The 21,184-nt window shown below is 42.5% G+C and overlaps 1 protein-coding gene across 1 annotated transcript in view; it reads left to right on the top strand.

The window, feature by feature from the left end:
- Positions 1–21,184, top strand: part of erbb3a (erb-b2 receptor tyrosine kinase 3a) — a gene marked incomplete at both ends in the record, with an annotated part of 57,989 nt that overhangs the window by 20,405 nt on the left and 16,400 nt on the right. Inside the window, 6 exons of the mRNA XM_080728004.1 lie at positions 16,980–17,105; positions 17,866–17,931; positions 18,394–18,512; positions 19,226–19,367; positions 19,918–20,031; positions 20,838–20,955. Coding sequence (XP_080584130.1) covers positions 16,980–17,105; positions 17,866–17,931; positions 18,394–18,512; positions 19,226–19,367; positions 19,918–20,031; positions 20,838–20,955 — 685 coding nt within the window. The remainder of the gene's footprint in view (positions 1–16,979; positions 17,106–17,865; positions 17,932–18,393; positions 18,513–19,225; positions 19,368–19,917; positions 20,032–20,837; positions 20,956–21,184) is intronic.

Below are 21,184 nucleotides of genomic sequence, written 5' to 3'. Positions count from 1 at the left end.
TATTAGGGATTTAAAATTGTCCATCTGATTTATACATGGCGAGGAAGTAGGCGTGCTCCGTTGCAGTCGTTACAGAACAAGCTCAATGGTGTCGGACATCAGAGCGATCTTGAACTCTCTATTCTAGATTAGCCAAGAGAAAGATACAATAAATCATAATTTGTTGTGTACCGTCTATGTTTTACCTGGTTTTGAAGAGGAGACTGTGCCAGGAGTAACTTGGTCCATGCTGGTAGATTCCTCTTTATCACTTGAATCGTCCCCTTCATTGGGCTCCAGTTTCTCTGGAAAAAGGCAAGGGAAGTAGAAATAAAAAAGCAATTACATTTTCAGAAGAATAACATTTGAATCAGTATACAAAAAGATACAAATCAGACTCAAGCATAGTAAAACAGTTATTGTGACAGACATTGTGATAGTAATATTGAAAATTATGTCAATATTAGGAGTGTAACGGTATAGCTATCGAAATATCTTTTTTAATTTTAATAATCGAAGTATATCATTATGGAAACATAAAATATTGTATAGTTTACTTTGTATTATATCGATTTGCAATGAAATAGATTGGTATCGAATCGTTACCAAGACTAACCAATGTATTTGGCAATCCTGAGAAAAACACAAAAAATACAATGTCCATCTATATGCCAGACCACCATTTTACTAATTTGTTCTAATACGTTTTCCCCTTAAATACCTACACTAACGACATGATCACATATTTAATAGGTTTGCTATAGTTACTTTAAGATCATATCACCTTAATGAAACAATATTGTCCATGTATCTCATGTCGTCAACTATACCATACTGCTGTTAAAATGTATTGTTACACCCCTAGCAAATACTCTAATATAGTATTATAAAATACACATCAAAGCATGGACAAACCTTCTACATCAATTTCGATGTCATCCAAAGCCATCCCTTTATATTGTGACAGGTTCCCCTTCTCCATCGCAAGCAGGACCTTGCTCATTCTGGCCAGCTGCAGAGTTCCTGACGGTAGACGGTAGTACTGTCTGTGGATTCTGATGTCATGTCCCATGTAGTCAGCAAGCTGGTCAGCCTCATTCTCCTCCAGGTTAAGTACCTGGGACATGGTCGCGATGTGTTTTCTTAGATGTGTTGATGTCAAGGACCCGGGAAGTTTTGCACCACACTTTTCTGCATTTTCCTTTATGCACTCTCCACCTCTGTACGGAGTATCGGCTTTAGGCCTTGCGAACAGGTATTTGTTTGTACTGGGCACTCCACATTGCTCTCGCATTGAAATCATCAACTCCAGTGCAGAAACCATTGATGGTTTTAGAAGGACAGGGACCATTCTCCCAAATTTCCCCCTTATCTCAACTCTTGTGAAGAACTCGCACATCTTCCTCTCAAATGGCGTCAAGCATATCGCTAAGTCTTCATGCAACTCTGACATGTTCCTTGACCTGAACCCAGACAGTGTCATTTGAGAAACCTCCCCTTCTCTTCTTCTGTTGAAAGTAATTGTTAGAGCAAGAGTAACTCGAGCAAGGGCAGCATAATTTTGTGGGGAAGGTGTGAGAGAGAGCATTCTCTTGTAAATCAATTGGTTGTTTTCCATGGTCAAGTTCATTTTCTTCACATCTTCTGTGAAAGGTAAGATCAGTGGCATGTTCCACCTTGCCTCTTTAAGAGTTGTTCGTGCACCTGCGGAGATGAACTCTTCCCATCTGCTGCCGTGTATTTTTAAGTAGATCTAGTGGATAACTCTTTCTTCCATCCTGACGCGTGCCGGGACACTCGCGCTGTCGCTGTCCTCGTGGCGGAGACCGGAGTCATTTTGGGCTTCACTGGAAAGACTGGGATCATTTCCAGCTTCATCGTGGAAAGTGGGGTCATTTTGCAGTTCAATGGGGTGACCGGGGTCATTTTGAGATTCGCCTGGGAGACCGGGGTCATTTTGGGCTTTCCTGGGGAGACCAAGGTCATTTAAGGCTTTCCTGGGGAGACTGGGGTCATTTTGCGGGTCCCTGGGGAGACCGGGGTCATTTCGGGGTTCATTGGAGAGACCATGGTCATTTCGGGCTTCCCCGGGGTGACTAGGTATATTTCCGGGTTCAGCAGAACGGTGGTTTTCCTCATGACTTTCGGGCATTCCGCTCACAGAGTTGGGGTCAACGTCATGGCGATGCTGGGCGGGGGTAACAGTACAGGACTCTTCCTGGCGTGCGACCTCGCAGAGAGGGGGAGGAGCTTCCACTTCAGCGTGTCGGCTCGCCCCGGCCTCCCGGACTTCTGCTTCCCGTTCTTCGGCTTCACTTGCTGCGCCATCGACGACGGCATGCGTTTCCAGAGCAACGGGGGCGGAAGTGGCTCCGGCGCCGTTAGGGATGTCCAGCTCCTCCCCTCCCTCATCAGGAGGTGGATCGATGTCATCGTCGTTTTGTTTTTCGGGCTCCCGTCCAATTGCGTTCCGGTCTTTGGAGCTGTTCAAGAAATTAAATGAAGTTACAACAATATGACCACACGGTACTACCACTCATCCAAACAATAACTACAATAATGCATTATTGCATTATGGTCAAAACCGCATGTATTATATATAGCCTACTTAAAAAGGTAATCTACATATCCGTATTTGCAAACATACCAGTCTAACCAGCAATGCGACACAGAAGTAAAGTGGCCGACAGACTTGACACTATGGCAGGTAAATAAAATGTTGGGGCATGTGGATTTTGTTTGGAGTTGCCCAAGTGCATTATTTGAGTTAGGTGTCTTTCAAAATAGATTAATATCTTATTTTGAAAGACACCTAACTCAAATAATGCACTTGGGCAACTCCAAAGCAAAATCCACATGCCCCAACATTTTATTTACCTGCCATAGTGTCAAGTCTGTCGGCCACTTTACTTCTGTGTCGCATTGCTGGTTAGACTGGTATGTTTGCAAATACGGATAAATTATATAATTTGCTCTTCTTCTGTTGACACTATGGCAGGTAAATAAAATGCTCTTCTTTTGCTGGTATTTGGCATCGGCTAACCCAGAAATTGTGGTATCGGGTATCGAATCTGACATGAAATAGGGACATCCCTATCTCAAATATTATTTTGAATGTGACCGGTAATCCTGGGCTCTAAACTGCATCCCCATGGCCAGCCAGGGCGCCTGATGGAGGGGACAGGAACAAACAACGTGATCCCTCCACGCGATACGTCCAACCAGTGAAACTCCCCCAGGTCAGGTGAAAAGAAGGCAGCTTGGACTCCTCATGCATTGAAGGAGCATGAGGCCAGTCCACTGCCTCCCCAGGTTGGTGGGGGGTGTGCAGAGCCCAGGATCACATTAGGTAATTGACACCGGGTGAAAAATGGGTTACAAAATCGTGGGTTAAAAATTATATTAAAAAAAAAAAAAAAAAAAATTGACGGTCCCTACCTGTGTTGGCAAGCCGCCACGCCTCTCCCCCCTGCCTTGCCCCTGGTGGCAGTGATCTTCCTCTGCTTCCTGCTCCTCGGGGGGTCATCATAGTCTCCATAGATGTTGGGCGGCTTGCGTACCCTCTTGGGTCTGTGGGTCACGCTGGAGCTCACGCTGCTCCTGGTCCCACACAGGCTGCGGGAGGCCGGGGTCTGCACGATAGGGAAAGACCACACGCTTAGACTGATCGTTAACTGAAGCTGTTACTCAACCCAACACAAAATACCCTTTTTAAAAACACAAATAAACACATGGGAAACCCTCACACCCACACCATATATAAAATTAAACTTTTCAATTGTCAGCAACTATGGTTGCGCCACACTCACCTTGCCCAACACTGTCAATTCCAAACCACTGAGACAAAGTTAAGATTGAGGACAGCTTTCCACTAGCACATACCTGAGTGACCTCTGTGGCATGCGTGCCATCCTTCACCTTTGAGCAACTGTAAAAAGTAGAGGTGAAGATACCCCTACTTGATGGTCCAGATGAGTCAGACATCGGTCTGCAAGTGCAGTAACAATAAGTTAGACTTTTACAACCAAAAATACTAATACCCATTACCCAAGCCCCAAGTGCTTTCTATATTCGTAAAGGGGAATTCCACACATTTACCATTTTCTTCTGAGAGCGTACAAATGCAAACAAACGAACCCTCACGGGTCCATTTGGAAAAAAGCGGTATAAAGGAAAAAACAACAACATGGTGATAAACACATCTTGATGACATCAAGTTCTGATTTTTTTCCATACATCCAAATGGGTGGAATTTCCCTTTAAGTATGCTACATTGGTTATGTTTCTGATTTACATTATATCTGATGCCTTTAAATAATCAGTATCTATAGTTCACATTTTAATACTAATTTGCACCAAACACCAATAAAGGCCTACATCAATACTACCAAAAATGGTTCAGCACAAATATGAAAATCTGTAATTAAAGTAAAGACATTTGCAGTAAACTCACTTTTGATGTAAGCACACCAAGATTCCAAAAACTGCACTAAAAGTTATCTTCTCTACTGGGCAGAACAATAGAAACTAATAATTGGACGTGTCACAGGTGTGTTCAATATCATGTTTTATATCATGATTGTGTTATACCCCAATTAGTCCCAAACCTTGTAGCTTCAAAAGGTTCTGTTCACATAGACCAATTGGGGACACACACACACACACACTATACTTTAGTGTATGTGTGACACTCATGCCAGATTGGGGACATCTTAGTGGTAGTTTTTGAGGCAGGGAGGAGAGGTCAGCATTATCCGGCTGTCAATTATACTTTTGAATGTATGTACTGTACATGGACATTTGCTAAACATGTTTTCTCATCATAATAGTTCATCGAATTGAACTTGAATTGGAAATTGAGTGTACACGAGTGTGTTCACTTATGCCTGTTTGGGGACATTTTAATGGGGGAGGGGTTGAAATACAACTAGTAGCAAAGAAAAAACATTTCTGTTGCACTTCACATCATCAAGTTGTGTTTCAACACTGTAATGATTTCTTTTGTTCATACATCTATATGGTTCCCCCCACAGAAGGGGAAACTGTTTTCTTTCCACACATCTAAGATATATTAATGACAGTAAAATATTGAAATGGGTGGAATTCCCCTTTAAGTATGCTACATTGGTTAGGTTTCTGATTTACATTATATCTGATGCCTTTAAATAATCAGTATCTATAGTTCACATTTTAATACCAATTTGCACCAAACACCAATAAAGGCATCAATACTAACAAAAATGGTTCAGCACAAATATGATGCAAATCTGTAATTAAAATCAAGACATTTGCAGTAAACTCACTTTTGATGCATGCACACCGAGATTCCAAAAACTGCACTAAAAGTTATCTTCTCTACTAGCCAGAACTAGAAACTAATAATTGACTGACTACTTGCCAGCCCATAGAGTCCCATGTAAACAGAGGCATTTTGAGTAGCCCAATGTTTTATGTTAGAAATGTCTTAAGTCATAATGAACAGTATAACTAACAGAACATGATTGAAATAACTTTCAAATAACTAAAGCTATAATATATTTTATTTCAATTGAATTATTCTAGTGTTGAATCTAGCTCAGGCCTACTAGTCTTCTAGGCAAGCTAGCTAAGCTAGCCAATGGCAAACACATAGCTTGGAAACACTAGAGCCAATAATCCATTAAATCCATCTAGTAAAAATGTATTGCATAAACATGATATTATGCTCTATTATCTTACAATGACTAATCAGAAAATTTAAGAAGCTATTGTCACTTACCAAAGTTATCATCTTCTGTAGCCTCTATAGTAAGCACACTGCTGCACTGTGCTCCTCCGTGAGAAGGCACCAAAATGAGTGCAGGTGTGTTGAATTGGTTCCAATTGGGGACACAAGCAGAGGGGGATGGGTGATATTAACACACAGTTGTATCACCTGTTCACATAGACCAATTGGGGACACACACACACAATACTTTAGTGTATGTGTGACACTCATGCCAGATTGGGGACATCTTAGTGGTAGTTTCTGAGGCAGGGAGGAGACGCAGGCTTGTCAACTCTCCTGGATTTCCCAGGAGTCTCCTGGATTTTGACCCCATCTCCTGGCATGCTCCTGGATTGGCAAATCTCCTGGATTTCTCCTGGATTTTGTATCAAACTCCCAAAATGCACCAGAACACAGTAAATGACATCTACTATGTTAATTTTTTTTCTGGGGGAGGACCCCCAGACCCCCCGCTTTAGGGGTGGGGGCAATGCATGCAAGAAAGATCATACAGATATTCACTTAAGTAATGACTTAAAGATGAGAAGTCATTATTAAAGATGTCCCTTGCTTCAGTCATCAAATCTGTACACCTACATTTGGCATTTTAGGCTGAAATTGTACCCATGCTAGTAAAGCAAGCCTGATAAAAGTATCAAACATGCACAAAATTCACCACAACACAGGAGATTAAATCTACTATGTTAAAGATTTTCTGGGGGAGGACCCCCAGACCCCCCGCTTTAGGGGTGGGGGCAATGCATGCAAGATCATACAGATATTCACTTAAGTAATGACTTACAGATGAGACATCATTATTAAAGATGTCTTACTTTGCTGCAGTCATCAAATCTGTACACCAACATTTGGCATTTTAGGCTGAAAGCTAGTAAAGTAATCCTGATAAATGTATCAAACATGCACAAAATTCAACAGAACACAGGAAAATATATCTATTAATACGTTTTGGGGAGAGCACCCCCCAGACCCTGGTTGGGGAGTTCCGCGCACCCCCCAAAAAATAAATCTCCTGGATTCTGACAGTCCAATGTTGACAACCCTGGAGGAGAGGTCAGCATTATCCGGCTGTCAATTATACTTTTGAATGTATGTACTGTACATGGACATTTGCTAAACATGTTTTCTCATCCAAATAAAGCCCTTTGAATTGATCTTGAATTGGAAATTCAGTGTACACGAGTGTGTTCACTTATGCCTGTTTGGGGACATTTTAATGGGGGAGGGGTTGAAGTGTCACTTATAGTTATTGTAGGCTACAAGGAAAAGCAAATTAGGCTTATGGGTAGAATACAACTAGTAGCAAAGAAAAACAAATCTGTGGCACTTCTCAAAAGCTTTTGGATCATGGCAGTCTCAACTGCTTTTTTTTACCCACGATTTTGTAACCCATTCACCCAGTGCCAATTGCCTAATGTGATCCTGGGCTCTGCACTCACTCTGCCAACCTGGGGAGGCAGCGGACTGACCTCCTGCTTCCTTCAATGCATGAGGAGTCCAAGCTGCCTTCTTTTCACCTGACACGTAGTGCGTGGAAGGAACACATTATTCCAACCAGTTCCTGTCCCCTCCATCAGGCGCCGGCTTTCCAGGGGGAGGCAGTTTAGAGCCCAAGATTACTGCATGTTTTTGTGAGGGTATCTACCCTAGGGGACACGGGGAGAACATGCAAACTCCACACAGAAAGGCCCAGCTCCACATGGGTCACATTGTGACTCATTGGAGCTTGTAGATCTGATCTGATCTGGCACAGATCAGATTCAGGCCACATTCAGTCTGCCAGTGTAAACCTGGCCTTAGAAAGTCAGACCAGAGATACACTATGCACCTGCTTCAGAAAGGCACGGCCCTAACTGAGCCCTCCTGGGATGGCCTGGTCAAAGACCGTCTTCACACTGCAGTCACATTCAGTCAAATCCGATTCAGATCGGATTTCTTGCTCATGTGGCCCATACATTCACACTACCGCTTGCAAGTGACCCAGATCGGATCTGTGCATTCAGACTATTTTTAACAACTCCCCTCCAAGCTACACTATCTGCTTTGGTTGCCGTGGTAACCAACAACAATTCGAGATTATCTACCATTCCGTAAATGGCATTAATAGTTTCCATATATTTAGTCTTTTTGAGATGTTCATTTGTACAGAGGTATCGCATCCCCCAAAGTGACAGAAGCACTGGCGTCTGACGTCGATCATTTCATATGCTCCTTACATTTCCCCCCCACTCCCTTCCGAATTCCAATACAATATAGCATACCTTTTTCATAACGAGTCAAATAAGAACTGTGTTCTAAAAATAAACAAATGACGGTATCCCAGCGGTTTGACTTGCATGGATATAAGGGATTTACTGACTGAGAGAAGACGCTGATGTTATATGTTATATTACACTGCTGAATTATTAATATTTTCGCTATAAACAGACGGTATCATAATGACTGACTGCGACTGACTGACTGACTGACTGTTGTAACATATAGGCTACAGAGACACCTCCCTGACGATATCGCTTGGACAGTTTAATTATGTTTAGACCAAAATTCTTATACTAGACGATTTAGCCCTCAATTAAACTTCTGCGACACAGTACGGACCAAGAGAGTGGCACGGTGGCACCAGGGACGTGCAGAGAGTGTTATAGTGGGGCAGGGGCCACTGCAGATCTAGAAGCTCTCAACGCATTGGGCTGACACGTGTTGACGGTTTGCAGAAAAACTATTTACGGGGCACAACCCAACAGGACTGGAATTTGCATTTCTTTCACCATATATCCTGCATTCGTGGTCTGGAAAGGGCAGGTGTTTTACAAACGGGAAAAGGGGTAGCTTGGGGCTGAAGCCCCCTTTAGTGTATGTGTGCACGTCCCTGAGTGGCGTTATATATTATTATTTAATCGTAGCCTATGTTTAATTGTTTCTCCCTTTTTTTCTTTCTTGCTTTCATTTAGTTATTTTAGGCTAAACACAGACTGGAAATGAAAAGAGTCGCGCTGTCACGTGGTGTCTGGATCGCGCTGCGAGTGACGTTTTGACAGTTTGATATACGACCTGGGTCACTTCATGTGGCCGTGACAATCAGACTGCGGTCATATCGGCTCAGATCCGATCTATATCCGATCTCAGACTACCTCCTGAAGTGACCCAGGACACTTTTGAAAAAATCGGATTCCATGTGACCTGTGTGCATTCAGACTGATTTAAGCAAATCAGATTTTTTTCTTGAAATGACACAGATCGGAAATGGCAACTTCACATACAGTTATTTATCCAATGTCATGCATCTCTCTCTCTCTCTCTCTCTCTCTCTCTCTCTCTCTCTCTCTCTCTCTCTCCTTTAGACATTTTTTTAACAATCCGTTCCAACTCTCCTTCCATATTCGAGGTAGGCCAAGTCCAATGGCGCTGGTCTCGATTTTTCCGGACACCGTTAACTCCCAAAGGTCACGGAAAAGACTGGAGGTCACCAAAAAAAATGTTTTCTTTCAAAACGACAAGAATGTTTTCCCACTTGGTTTTTCGCGCAGAATCCAACGGTGCCACTCCCGTCGCTCTCCGAGGTCGGCAAAAGGTTCAAAATGGCCGCCAAATTTGGCTAAAAGGCCATAAAAGGCCCCTAAAACGACATATTGGCTATTATTAAAAGACAACAGAAGATACACATCCCCAGTTGGTTTTCCGCCCCGATTCCAACGGTGGTGCTCCCATCGCTCTCCGACATTGGGAATATGCTAACGCTAACCCTATAATGGCTAGGGTTAGGCTAGGGTTAGGGTTAGGCTCCCAGAAACGTGTTGGTGAAACGGAGACCAGATTCCGACTCAGCTCATCAAGCTGAACGCGGCGATATGTGTGTCCCCGCTGACTGCCTCATGGTTCTCTCGGTACTGCCACCCATTTATTTCAACCTTTTCCAATGATCAACGCGCGATTACTCGGGAACACAAGGGTGTTGAGCAAAGTTATTCACATGACTGCGTTTGGCTCTCCGAGACCTACACGGCGATGTGTTCGCTGTTCTCGTACGACACTTGGAAGTTTGAGAATCTGACAAGCAGGAGGGTATTAGAGGTCTAACTCCTAACACCATCTTGAAGGCCCAACTCAGAAAACCTAATCTGAGAACCACAAGATCAACATTCTCATCCTAATTGTATAGCCTCAAACCATAATGTGCACTGAATTCCATGTTCATTTAAAGTTAACTCAGAGCAAAATCTAGACTGAACATTTGACAATGACAGTTTAGTGGGGAGAAGGGTGCATATTTGAGTGTATGTATGTTTGCTCATAACCACTTTGGGGACATTTTAGTGGTAGTCTGGCCGTTATTATCTGACTTTCAATTGTACGTATACACTTTGTTTGGATGATATATAATTCCACTTAAGCTTTGGCAATGTAAACATAGGTTTTGTCATGCCAATAAAGCCATTTGAGTTCAAATTTAATTGAAAATTACGTGAACCGGAGTGTGCTCACTTATTCCAATTTGGGGACATTTCAGGTGGCTCTGACATGTTTAAGACTCATATGGCTGGTTAAGATTCACCTGGGGGTTTCATGTGTGGTCAGGGTTAGGATATGGTTTGAAGTAGGGTGTCAAGCTATTGTGTGCCGGACTGTTGGTACTATGTCGGACCAAATGATATGCACTTGGGAGTGGGGTCAATGACCCTGGATGATCACTGACTCTTTATCCTTCTGACTCGTAAGGATACCTCAGAATGTTTGATGTAATCACTTCAATCAATGGCGGATGTAGGGATTGGTCTGACTTTGTAGTCAAAGAGGGCAGGGAGCTCTACTACAATTAGCCGGCCACATCCCACCTATGAGCAGCACTGATCAGTTGGAGTGAGTTCTTGGTTCCCTGTCTTGTCTCTTTCCTGCCTGTTTCTTGTCACCTTACCTCGCTGGTGTTCTGTTCTGTACTAGTCAGTCTTCTCCAGCCCCTCTCCACCATGCCCTAGCCCCCAGCCCCTGGATCCTTGTTCTATTCCAATTGTTTTGACCTGGCCCCTCTGCTGTATCCTCTCCTGTTTGTTGTTTTTTAGGGCGTCTGTGGATCCGCCCCTTCGGTGAGGGGTATTGTCAGGATCTGCTGTCCATGTGCTGCTTTGGTTGTTTTTCCTTTTCTGTAGTATGCTACTATGCTTTGTGTTCTTGGATTTTATTTTGAAGTTATGCTTTAGTGTTCCTGTCTTGCCTTGTAGTTGTTTAGCTGCCTTGTCTAGTCTTGCTGATTTATGGTTCCTGTTTTCACCTGTGTCTTGCTTTCCCCAGCCAATCCTTGTGTTGATTTGATTTTCAGTTCACCTGTGTCCCGTTATCTTGTGCCTATTTAAGTCCTGTGTTTGGTTGTGTTCTTTGTTGGATTATTGTCGTGTGTTTAGTCCTAGTCGGTTTTTGTCTGTTCTCCTTTGAACCTTTGCTTAATAAAGGATTTCCTTTTTCTTTGAACTTCCTTGCATTTGGGTCCTACTTGGAAACCACATCCTGACAGAAACGACCAACCTACAGGCTTGTATAGTTGCTCTACCAGAGCTCGAAAGTCAACCACTCCACGGAACTAATGTGTAACATGGCCATGTGCCTTGTCATAATTATGTGATCCATGGTTATTAGAGCCTGTTGGTTTTGAGATAGTTTGATAGGATTATGACTGTGTTGTAATGCTGCATGATAGATGTGAGATCATGCCCAAATCTCTTCTTTCTTCTGGCCCCAAAATTATGGAATGCACTTCCCATTGCAATAAGAACTGCAGATTCACTCCCAATCTTAGCTCATAGCAGTTGTCCTAGCATTGACCTCCTACAGGCGTATGCAAAGGCTCAGCTTATGCATTTCTTATAGCATTTTTATTTAATAGCAGATTATGTAAACATATATCATTTCATGTAAACTTAGCACTATATAGTATAATATAGATTTCCTACTGTTAGGTTCTTAACTTATGTATGATTATGATGACTATTGTTGTGTGTATAATATGATGTATTGCCCCAGCATTCATAAAGAGCATCTGCTAAATGCCTACACAGCTGGGCCCAATTTACTGGCAAATGTAACAAAAACAGTTTGCTGGCGCATATATGCTGTAAAGATTGCCGAGCGGGCAAGGCAGCAAATCAATGGAGTCCAGTCCAGTGGCGACCTTCAATCATGTTTATTTCCTTTTTTTACAAACTTTTTTCAACTTTTTCTGACAGTCTCCTCTGTACCTGTCATCTCATCAGAAGCACACAGACTGACTCCTTTTTATATGGTGGGCCCCTAGTCCCTAACTGGCCCATACCATTTCCCAGGTATCCAATACATTCACCCCCCCCATAAAACACAATACAAATGTACCTAAAACACTAGCACCGGGATATGCTCCTTTAATTCATATTTCTAGTTACCGCTATGCCCACTAATATATATACACCCACCATACATTAGTAAATGCATTAGAATCATTCTCAATCTCCCCTCTATCCACTTCCCACTTGGCTTCACCCTCCCAGGACTATAAATAGGGTGCATGTTCCCGGAGGGAACTCTTTTGCCCGAACACCACCCTGGGAGGAGGAGAACAGACAAAGGTAAGTTTACACATCACAGCTTGCCATTCTACTTGTCAATTCAAAGTATACTACTACTGTTGACTCCCAGAACTAATGTGCTTTATCTTTTCATTTGTAGGTGTACAATGGGACCAGCAAGTCTACACATTCAGAGTGAAATCCACATACAGTTCACCAAACATTTCAAACCCCCCCTGACCTTCATTAAATGCCTTTGTTACATTCTGTGTCTTTCTTAAACCATTACAATACCTATGCAGAACTGTGTTCGAATATGAATTAGTTTTAGTAACGGCGCCCCGTCGTTACATATGCTTTCCCTGATTTTGATTTATTTTGATTTAGTTTGAGCTGAGAATTATATTTGTACAAGGATGAAGTATCCACAAAGAACTACAACTAGCTCTGCAAGTGTATTATGAAAAATGTCCCCAAAAGTTGGTGGCTAGCTAATTCAATGTAAATATTGCTATTGTTAGTTTGTAATGCTAACAGTAACTCCAGATTGTCTAGTCTACAATTGTTATTGGATGCAATAATCAGCTAGTGACACAGGATGAGGACAACAACATAATATGGTAATGTACAGGGAAGTACAAGCATCCAAAGAGCTAACAATGCTACAATTAGCTGTGTAAGTGTGAAAAAATGTCCCCAAAAGTCACCCGGAAATCATCATGTAGTTGCAATATTTCACACTTTCAGTAGGGGGCAATGTAGAGCACACACTCCTTCGGTGGGGGGGAGTGGGGGGTGGTGGTGTTATACACACATAACATACACAAATCCTCAAAAATGGTCACATTTGGGGACATTCGTAATTTTAAGAGAGAAGCCCTTTTAGAGCATGTAGAACAAGAATATAATGAAATTTAAGGATTTCCAATCGGGGACGGTACATTTTGTCCCCGATTGTCAAGCTGTCCCCTATCAACTGGTGTGTATCCTGATAGATGTCCCCAAAAGTAGCCTAGGTAAACGCACACACACACACACACACACACACACACACACACACACACACACACACACACACACACACACACACACACACACACACACACACGACACGCTTAGTTGTCTTCCTTCATAGACAGGATGGAAATGAAAATTGGCAGGCACAAATACAAAATGTTTTCATACACAGTAAAATAAGATTTTGCCTTGTAGCGTAGTCTAGTTTTCATTGGCATGTTTTCAACATTTCAGCCCCCCCCCCCACCTAATGGAATGTGTGAGGGTGTTTTTCTTATGTGGGAGAATGGAACGAGCACTATGCTGCCGTTGGGGTGGCTGTTGGTGTTGCCACACCCTCACAGGGCCGCCTCACCCACACACCTGTCATCGGGAGGTAGTCACACAATGTCCTTGAATGGATGTAGATGATGGGAAGTACCTGGGTCTTCTCCTGTGTCTTTTTGTGATTGATTAACTGTAACATAGTCTTGTGTAGCCAGACAACTATTCCACAATCTCTGAATGCTATAGAGTCTTGAACGACAGCTCCTGAACGGCGAGGATACTCGGAAGTAGTCACAGCTGCACGGAACTGTAGTCCCATTGCAAACATAACAGAAACACACTAGCACAGACTCAGAGTCATTCGAGCGTCATATTTTAGTTATGCGTGTATAGTTTGAGAAACATTTGAAAACATCATGGTAGTAACACCAACAACACCAGATAAAGACGAGCTAGCGCCCCCAAAAAGGGGGTGCGAGGCATTGTGTGCTTGTAGATCTGCTATTTTCACTAGTTTTGAGTGACGGTCTTCTATGATGAAGCAGGGCTTTACTTTACTTTACTTTACTTTGTATTCAGGAGCTGAACCATTGTAAAAATGAGAAGCGTCTGCATTAGAGATAGCCTATACCTATACCTTTATGAACAATAACCAATAACCACTTCTACATAGTAAAGAACTATAGGTGCAAACTATTTGTCCCTCAAGGACCCACTTTGAGAACCAATGGGCTATGTGGTCAATTCTCCTTTTCAACTCATATCTTACTTAGCTAAAACACACCAGAACAAATAATCAACTCTAATCTAACCCTAATAATTTGGGTTAGGGTTAGATTAGCAGATTATTTGTTCTGGTGTGTTTTAGCTGATCGAGTAAGATATGAGTTGAAAACAACACGCACACCAAACTGCTTTCTCACTTCTTATGGTATCCAATAGCAGGGTATTGCCAATGGGCATGGCATTTGCACTAAACTATGCCAACCTCTTTATGGTTTATTGGGAAGAAAAATGTATTAATAACCATCAAGATCAGATTGTAGCTACCGTGTGTACTGGGTGTTTTATCTGAGGGCCAGACATTAAACATTCCAGTGGTGCCTGGGGGCTGGGGAGCTATATTCTATAGGTGGGACTGTTTAATCCAAAAGATTAGTATACTTGGACGAATGAGGGCATGGGTGAAAGTATGACATGGGGACAGGTAGCTCAACATTCTCTTACTGTTGATTCAAACACACCCCAGTACAGTATATTATTTGTTGGGAGTCTTATGGTAAATGCTGCATTTATATAGCGCCTTTATCCAAGGCGTTTTACAGAGATTGTGCATTATTACATTCACCCATTCACACACACATTCATACACCAACATATTCTCACCTTTAAAGCGTCATACAACCGACACCTTGTCAAGTACTGTACTGCGTCGGACGATGGGACGCATTGGGAATGCCTACTGTGTCAAGGGTTGGAAGAATTGGGTATGGCCAGTGGTCTAAGAAGAAAGAAAAAAAAAGTTGTTCCCGAAGCGAGATTCGATACCGCTATGAAGGGTTTACCAGCCACCCAACGTTACCGTTCACGCCACTATAAACGACGGAGCCGCGCCGTCTCAGGCACCGATGAGCCCCGGGAGCAGCCGCCGAGGGAGCAGTAGCGACCGAGTCGCCGTGGCGAACGGTGCGAACGGCACATGAGCCGACTCAGCGGCGTTACCGAATTACGTGCCGTTATGGACAGAATAGTACATTTTGACCAGGGGACTGCTTCCGCGTCCGAATGTGGCTCAAAGAAGGGACTACGTTATAATCCACGTTGTCAAAGATAAAAGCACAAAAAAAAAAGGAATTTCCCAGTTGTCTCCTTAGCTCAGTCGGTAGAGCATGATGACAGCAAGAAATCAGACCCGGGTTCGATTCCCTGTGACTGGAAAATATTCCAGTAAACACATGTAGGCGCATGCGTACTAAGACTCTCCGTTCTCGTTCCGTTCTCATCTGACCGTAGACGCTGTAAACGTTCCAAAGCGTTGCACGGGTGAAGCAGAAAGAGAGTTGGGAAGAAACGTGTCGGGAGGGTGAAGCAGAGGGGGGTGAGAATGGGCTGCATACACCAATGGCAGAGGAAACCATGCAATGCACCAACCTGCTTACCACACCGGGAGCAATTGGGGTTCACAGTCTTGCTCAAGGACTCTTCGGACACTAACTCTGGTGTAGCCCGGGATCGAACTGGGCACCCTTCGGGAACCCTTCGTGTTCTAAGACGACAACTCTACCCCTGAGCCACTGCCGCCTCGTATATTCAGATTATGGCCTTGTGGACTCACACTGGGCGGCTTTTAAAATCTGAAGTTAAGCTGGTTGGACACTGCTGCGTTCTGAAAGAATGACTCCATGAGCCAATGACTATCAGTGTTTTTATTGGTATCATGACCACTAACCACTGCCATAGAGTACTGAGTTATAACGCTTATTGTATCATGAAGACATGTGCCTCGATTTTAATCAATGTAACTTTATAACTGTAGCTTTAACATCTGTGTCCTGTATGCTCTCCTTGGTCATGAATACATTGCTAAAACTGTGTGTGTGTGTGTGTGTGTGTGTGTGTGTGTGTGTGTGTGTGTGTGTGTGTGTGTGTGTGTGTGTGTGTGTGTGTGTGTGTGTGTGTGTGTGTGTGCGTGCGTGTGCGTGTGTAGTGTATATATTGTAATGTATATATTAGGGCATTAACGACTTGTGATTTTTGCAAGGCGACTCGACTCAGTAAAAAGTTGAGTTGAAGTCGACTTTATCGTTTGATGACGTCATCACATCATACACGACCCACCAATTATTTTGGGGGGTCCCCAGATGATTAACTTAATGTGCAGTGAAACATTGTTTTCTCACTCAACTGTAAACAAACCAATATAAAGTTTAAGTATATAGAGGGTATCTTCACATTTCTAAAGTGCCAATTTAAGGACTTTTTAATACCTCTAAAATGACAAATTAAACATTGTCCAAATTGTCAAATATAGATAGGCAGAAATTGTGAAAATAGCCAATCTACATGCTCACAACGCCTCGCATCGCGAGGCGTGGTGAGCATGCACTGTAGATCTGCTATTTTCACAATAGCATGTAGATCTGCTATTTTCACAATCTGCTATTTTCACAATAGAACCATATCATACCAAATGTAATGTAGCACTGTAATAGTGGATCATTCCGTCCTTGACCATAAGCAATCCTACTATTTGAATGCTGTACAGACGCACACATGGAGCAAAAATAATGATACAAAGGATACAAATGATTTCTTTTCCCGACCCTCTCTGTTGGGAGTCGACTTGTGTAATGAAGTCGACTGAGTCGACTTGTCGACATTTCCGTTAATGCCCTAGTGTACATGTGTTATGTTCTATACAGAGATCCTGGAGGGAGGGGTCCAGATCATCCAGAATAAGTTCCTGAGTTACGGCCCTCAGGTCAACTGGCTGGACATCGTGAAGGACGGCTCCTCAGAGGTTATCATCAATGAGAACGGACCTCAGGGTGAGTGCAGGCGTCATAGTAACGAGACATTGTATAATATCCTCGTTGTCGGGTGGAAACCTTGTATGTCCAAAACCATTTGTTTTGTATTTGTCATTTTAAAAAACGATCAAAACTAGTAAAAATAGTCGAGCACACAACGCCTCGCGATTCACTCGTTTTGTACGACAGTCTTCTGTGATCAAGCAGGGCTTTACTTTACGAAAAAACATACACATTTTAAACTTGGAGATACAAGGTTTGTGCCCGACAGTGACGATATCCACGTCTGTGTATATTACACCAGTGGTTCCCAAACCTTTTAGCTCAAGACCCAAAGGAGAATTTAGATGTCCGTCCAGGACCCAAACCAGTGAAAATAGCAGATCTACGAGCTCACAAAATGGCGCTTTCGCGCCACGTTGTGAAGTGTAGATCGGCTATTTTCACTATTTCTTAAACTTTTATTAAATGTGTTCATGGAATTATTGTATTTATTTTATTTCATTTATCAAATACTTTTGAAAAATGTTGGAATAGTTTTTAATTGATGAAAAGCTTTTTTTGTTTAAACTTTTTAAAACTTTGGACACGACCTACAGTACGGGTTCAGAGTCCCACTGTTTGGGAAACAGTGTGTTACATAGTAAAATGGACCCGTCCATTTCTAAACTAAGGGTTACATTAACACTGCAGACTTTACTGTGTACATTTCAGACTTAATAATATAATAATAAGCATGGAAATATATTCAGAGATATTAATGATGGTTCATTTTCAGAGCCTTGTCATGAGATGTGCAAGGGTGTTCCGTGTTGGGGGCCAGAGAGTGGCGCGTGCCAGACCTGTAAGTCACACATCCACACATCCCCTTAACACTTATTCTACAAAATGTCTTCTAAATCCTTATGGTTTTCTGAAAAGCGTATGTTTCTATATCAGGTGTACTCAAACCTTTTAATATCAAGGGCCCCTAGAATTATATGTATTCAACCGCGGACCCCCCATCTCAAAATATTTTGTTCCAAGAACCCCCCAGAAGCAAAGAATTGAGTTTACAAAATGTTCGCTTTAAAAAAATGTATATTCAAAGATTTGCACAAATTTTCAAGATTTTTCGAAAATATTAGATCTACAAGCGCATGGCACCAACCTGCTCACCGGGAGCATCTAGGGGTTCAGAGTCTTGCTCAAGGACTCTTTGACACAAACATTGGGGGAGCCCGGGATCGAACTTGGGAACTCTTTCTCTATCCCTGAGCCACTGTGTCCACCTGCCGAGTCTTAACACTCTCCCCCTTTCCCGTAGTGACCAAGACCGTGTGCGCTCCTCAGTGCAACGGACGCTGCTTTGGAGGAAGCCCCAGCGAGTGTTGTCACATAGAGTGTGCAGGAGGCTGCACTGGACCATTGGATACAGACTGCTTTGTGAGTAGCCGATATCTAAAATGATAAAATGATAAAATGATAAAATAATAAAATCATAAAAGCATAAAACTCATACAATAGCCAGGGACCCACCCCTACAGGATGTGAGATGACCTGTGATGTCTTGCCGTACTTTTTATTTCTGTTTTATCTATTAGGTTGGTCATTAAGGTCCACAGAATGAGAGGCCTGCTCTGCCGGAAACATCGCGAAAAAAAGTTATGGACATTTGTATATTCACTGTCCCATTGACTCCACTACACAGTCTGAGAAAAGTATTATCTGCTTTAAGTAGCATGTGAGGGGTCAAACTAGGGTTCTTTGTGATTCTGAATCCATTCTAAGCAGTTGTTTTGCATCAAAAACATTCCTTGGGCAAACTTTCAGCCCCAGAAAACAGTGAAAAGTGATGAGTCATCACCTTTTTTAAACTTTCTTTTGATTACTCATCACTTTTCACCATTTTCTGGGGTCGAAATGTAGCTCAAGGAATGTTTAACATGCAAAACAAATGCTTGAAATGGATTCAGAAGAGCAGAGCAGGCCTCTCATTCTGTGGACCTTAATGACCAACCTAATAGATAAAACAGAAATAAAAAGTACGGCAAGACATCACAGGTCAAACCCTATTCCTTGAGCTTTTGGGCTTGTGGGTCCCTGACTACAAAGAAACAGAGCGATAACATATCTACTGTGTGGTATTCTTTGAGCAGGCTTGCAGGAACTTCAACAACTCGGGCTCCTGCGTGCCTCAGTGTCCTCAGACCCTCATCTACAACAAGCACACTTTCAAGCTGGAGCCCAACCCCAGCGCCAAGTACCAGTATGGCTCCATCTGCGTGACCCAGTGCCCTGGTGAGTCCCCGTTGCCATGACACCTCACATGGGTCGCATCCGTACAAATGAGGCTTCCAGGGTACCCACTACCCACGGTCATGAAATTCCTGGAAATATTTTGAAATTAGAAAAATATGTTTCCAGTACTGGAAAAGTTTTGGATTTGATCAAGGGTCCTGGAAGGTCCTGGAAGAAATAGCTATGCATTGTCTTTGGTTATTGATTTTGTTAATACCTCTGAAATGACAAATTAAACATTGGCCAAATTGTCAAATATTAGAGGCAGAAATTGTGAAAATAGCAGATCTACATGCTCACAACGCCTCGCAACTGGGAATCACTGGCATACACTACCTGTCTTTGGGCATTGCGCATAGGAGTAAGCGACCTGTTATTGAGCTGAATTATTGTTATATAGTCCAGGAAATCGGGTTAAATATTCTGGAAAGGTTTTGGAAATGTTTTGGAAATCAATTGGTAAAGATGTGTGGGAACCCTGGACTAAAGAGTTGAATTAAAAACCCTGCTATTTTTTTTTCTTTTCTCCTTCCGTCTCGCCCTTTCACAGCTAACTTTGTGGTGGACGGCAGCTCGTGTGTGAGGAGCTGCCCTTCCGATAAGAAGGAGGTGGAGAGGAAAGGAGTGAAAAGATGTGAGCCCTGCGGGGGGCTCTGTCCAAAAGGTACTCCCAAGGAATTCAGTCGTTTTGAGATTCAGTGTGGTTTAGGGATGCAATAGTTAAATTAAAGGGGAGAACCACTCATTTTCAACATTCAACTATGTCAGTAATATACCTTTGAGTTGTTATGTGGAAATAAGAAAAAAGTCCCCCCCCCCTTCCAACAACTCAAAGGTATATTAATGACATAAGGGTGGTTCTCCTCTTTAATACTCATCGATTTAATTGATTATGAAACAAAAATCTATCTTAATAAAATATTATCAATTTTGGTATTGTCATTTTGAAACTTTTTTCCGACCCAAAACAAAACTGCAAAACTTGCAGATCTAAAAAATTATGAAAAAAAAAATCTATTTGAATTTGTGTGCATCGGTTTGATGATATATATCGTCGTTGTCGGGTGGAAACCTCGTATCTCCAAGTTTCAAATTTGTACGTTTGTAAGTAATGCCCTGCTTCATCATACAAGGCCGTCGCACAAAAATAGTGAAAACAGCATATCTACAAGCACACAACGCCTCGCGGTGCGAGTCGTTGTGTGCCTGTAGGTCGGCTGTTTTCACTAGTTTAAATCATTTTTAAAACGATAAATGCAAAACAAACGGTTTTGGACATACACGGTTTTCACCCGACAACGACAATATATTTTTTACATTGATTATTAAAATACAATTCAATGAATCGAAAAAGTAATCGATAGAATAATGGCTAAAAAGTGAATGGAAAGTTGTAGTCATAGTTATCATGACCCTGTGACGTATAAGGCCGACCACCCCTTCTCATTCCTCCTCTCCTCCCCCTCCCAGCCTGCCGTGGCACAGGGACCCCCAACAGACAGACTATTGATGCCCGCAACATCGACAGCTTCATCAACTGCACCAAGATCCAGGGGAGCCTGCACTTCCTGGTCACTGGGATCAAAGGGTGAGCGACCTACCGGCTTTACTGTTCTAAACAATGTTTATAGGGCTGTCACAATTATGACGTAATCGTCTAATCGTGACTTCTTTTACATAATCGTGATTATTTTTCATAATCGTCATAATCGTTTCCATGTTGAAAAATGTTCATATATTTAAAAAAAGAAAGTCAAAAATAGTGGAAATAGCAGATCTACAAGCTCACAACGTGTCGCATGAGATGTTCTTTTTTA

The sequence above is a fragment of the Nannobrachium achirus genome, assembly GCF_963921795.1.
Source record: "Nannobrachium achirus genome assembly, chromosome: 6".
NCBI lineage: Eukaryota > Metazoa > Chordata > Actinopteri > Myctophiformes > Myctophidae > Nannobrachium > Nannobrachium achirus.
The sequence above is the reverse complement of the archived record's forward strand: the minus strand, read 5'-3'. Positions and strand labels throughout refer to the sequence as shown.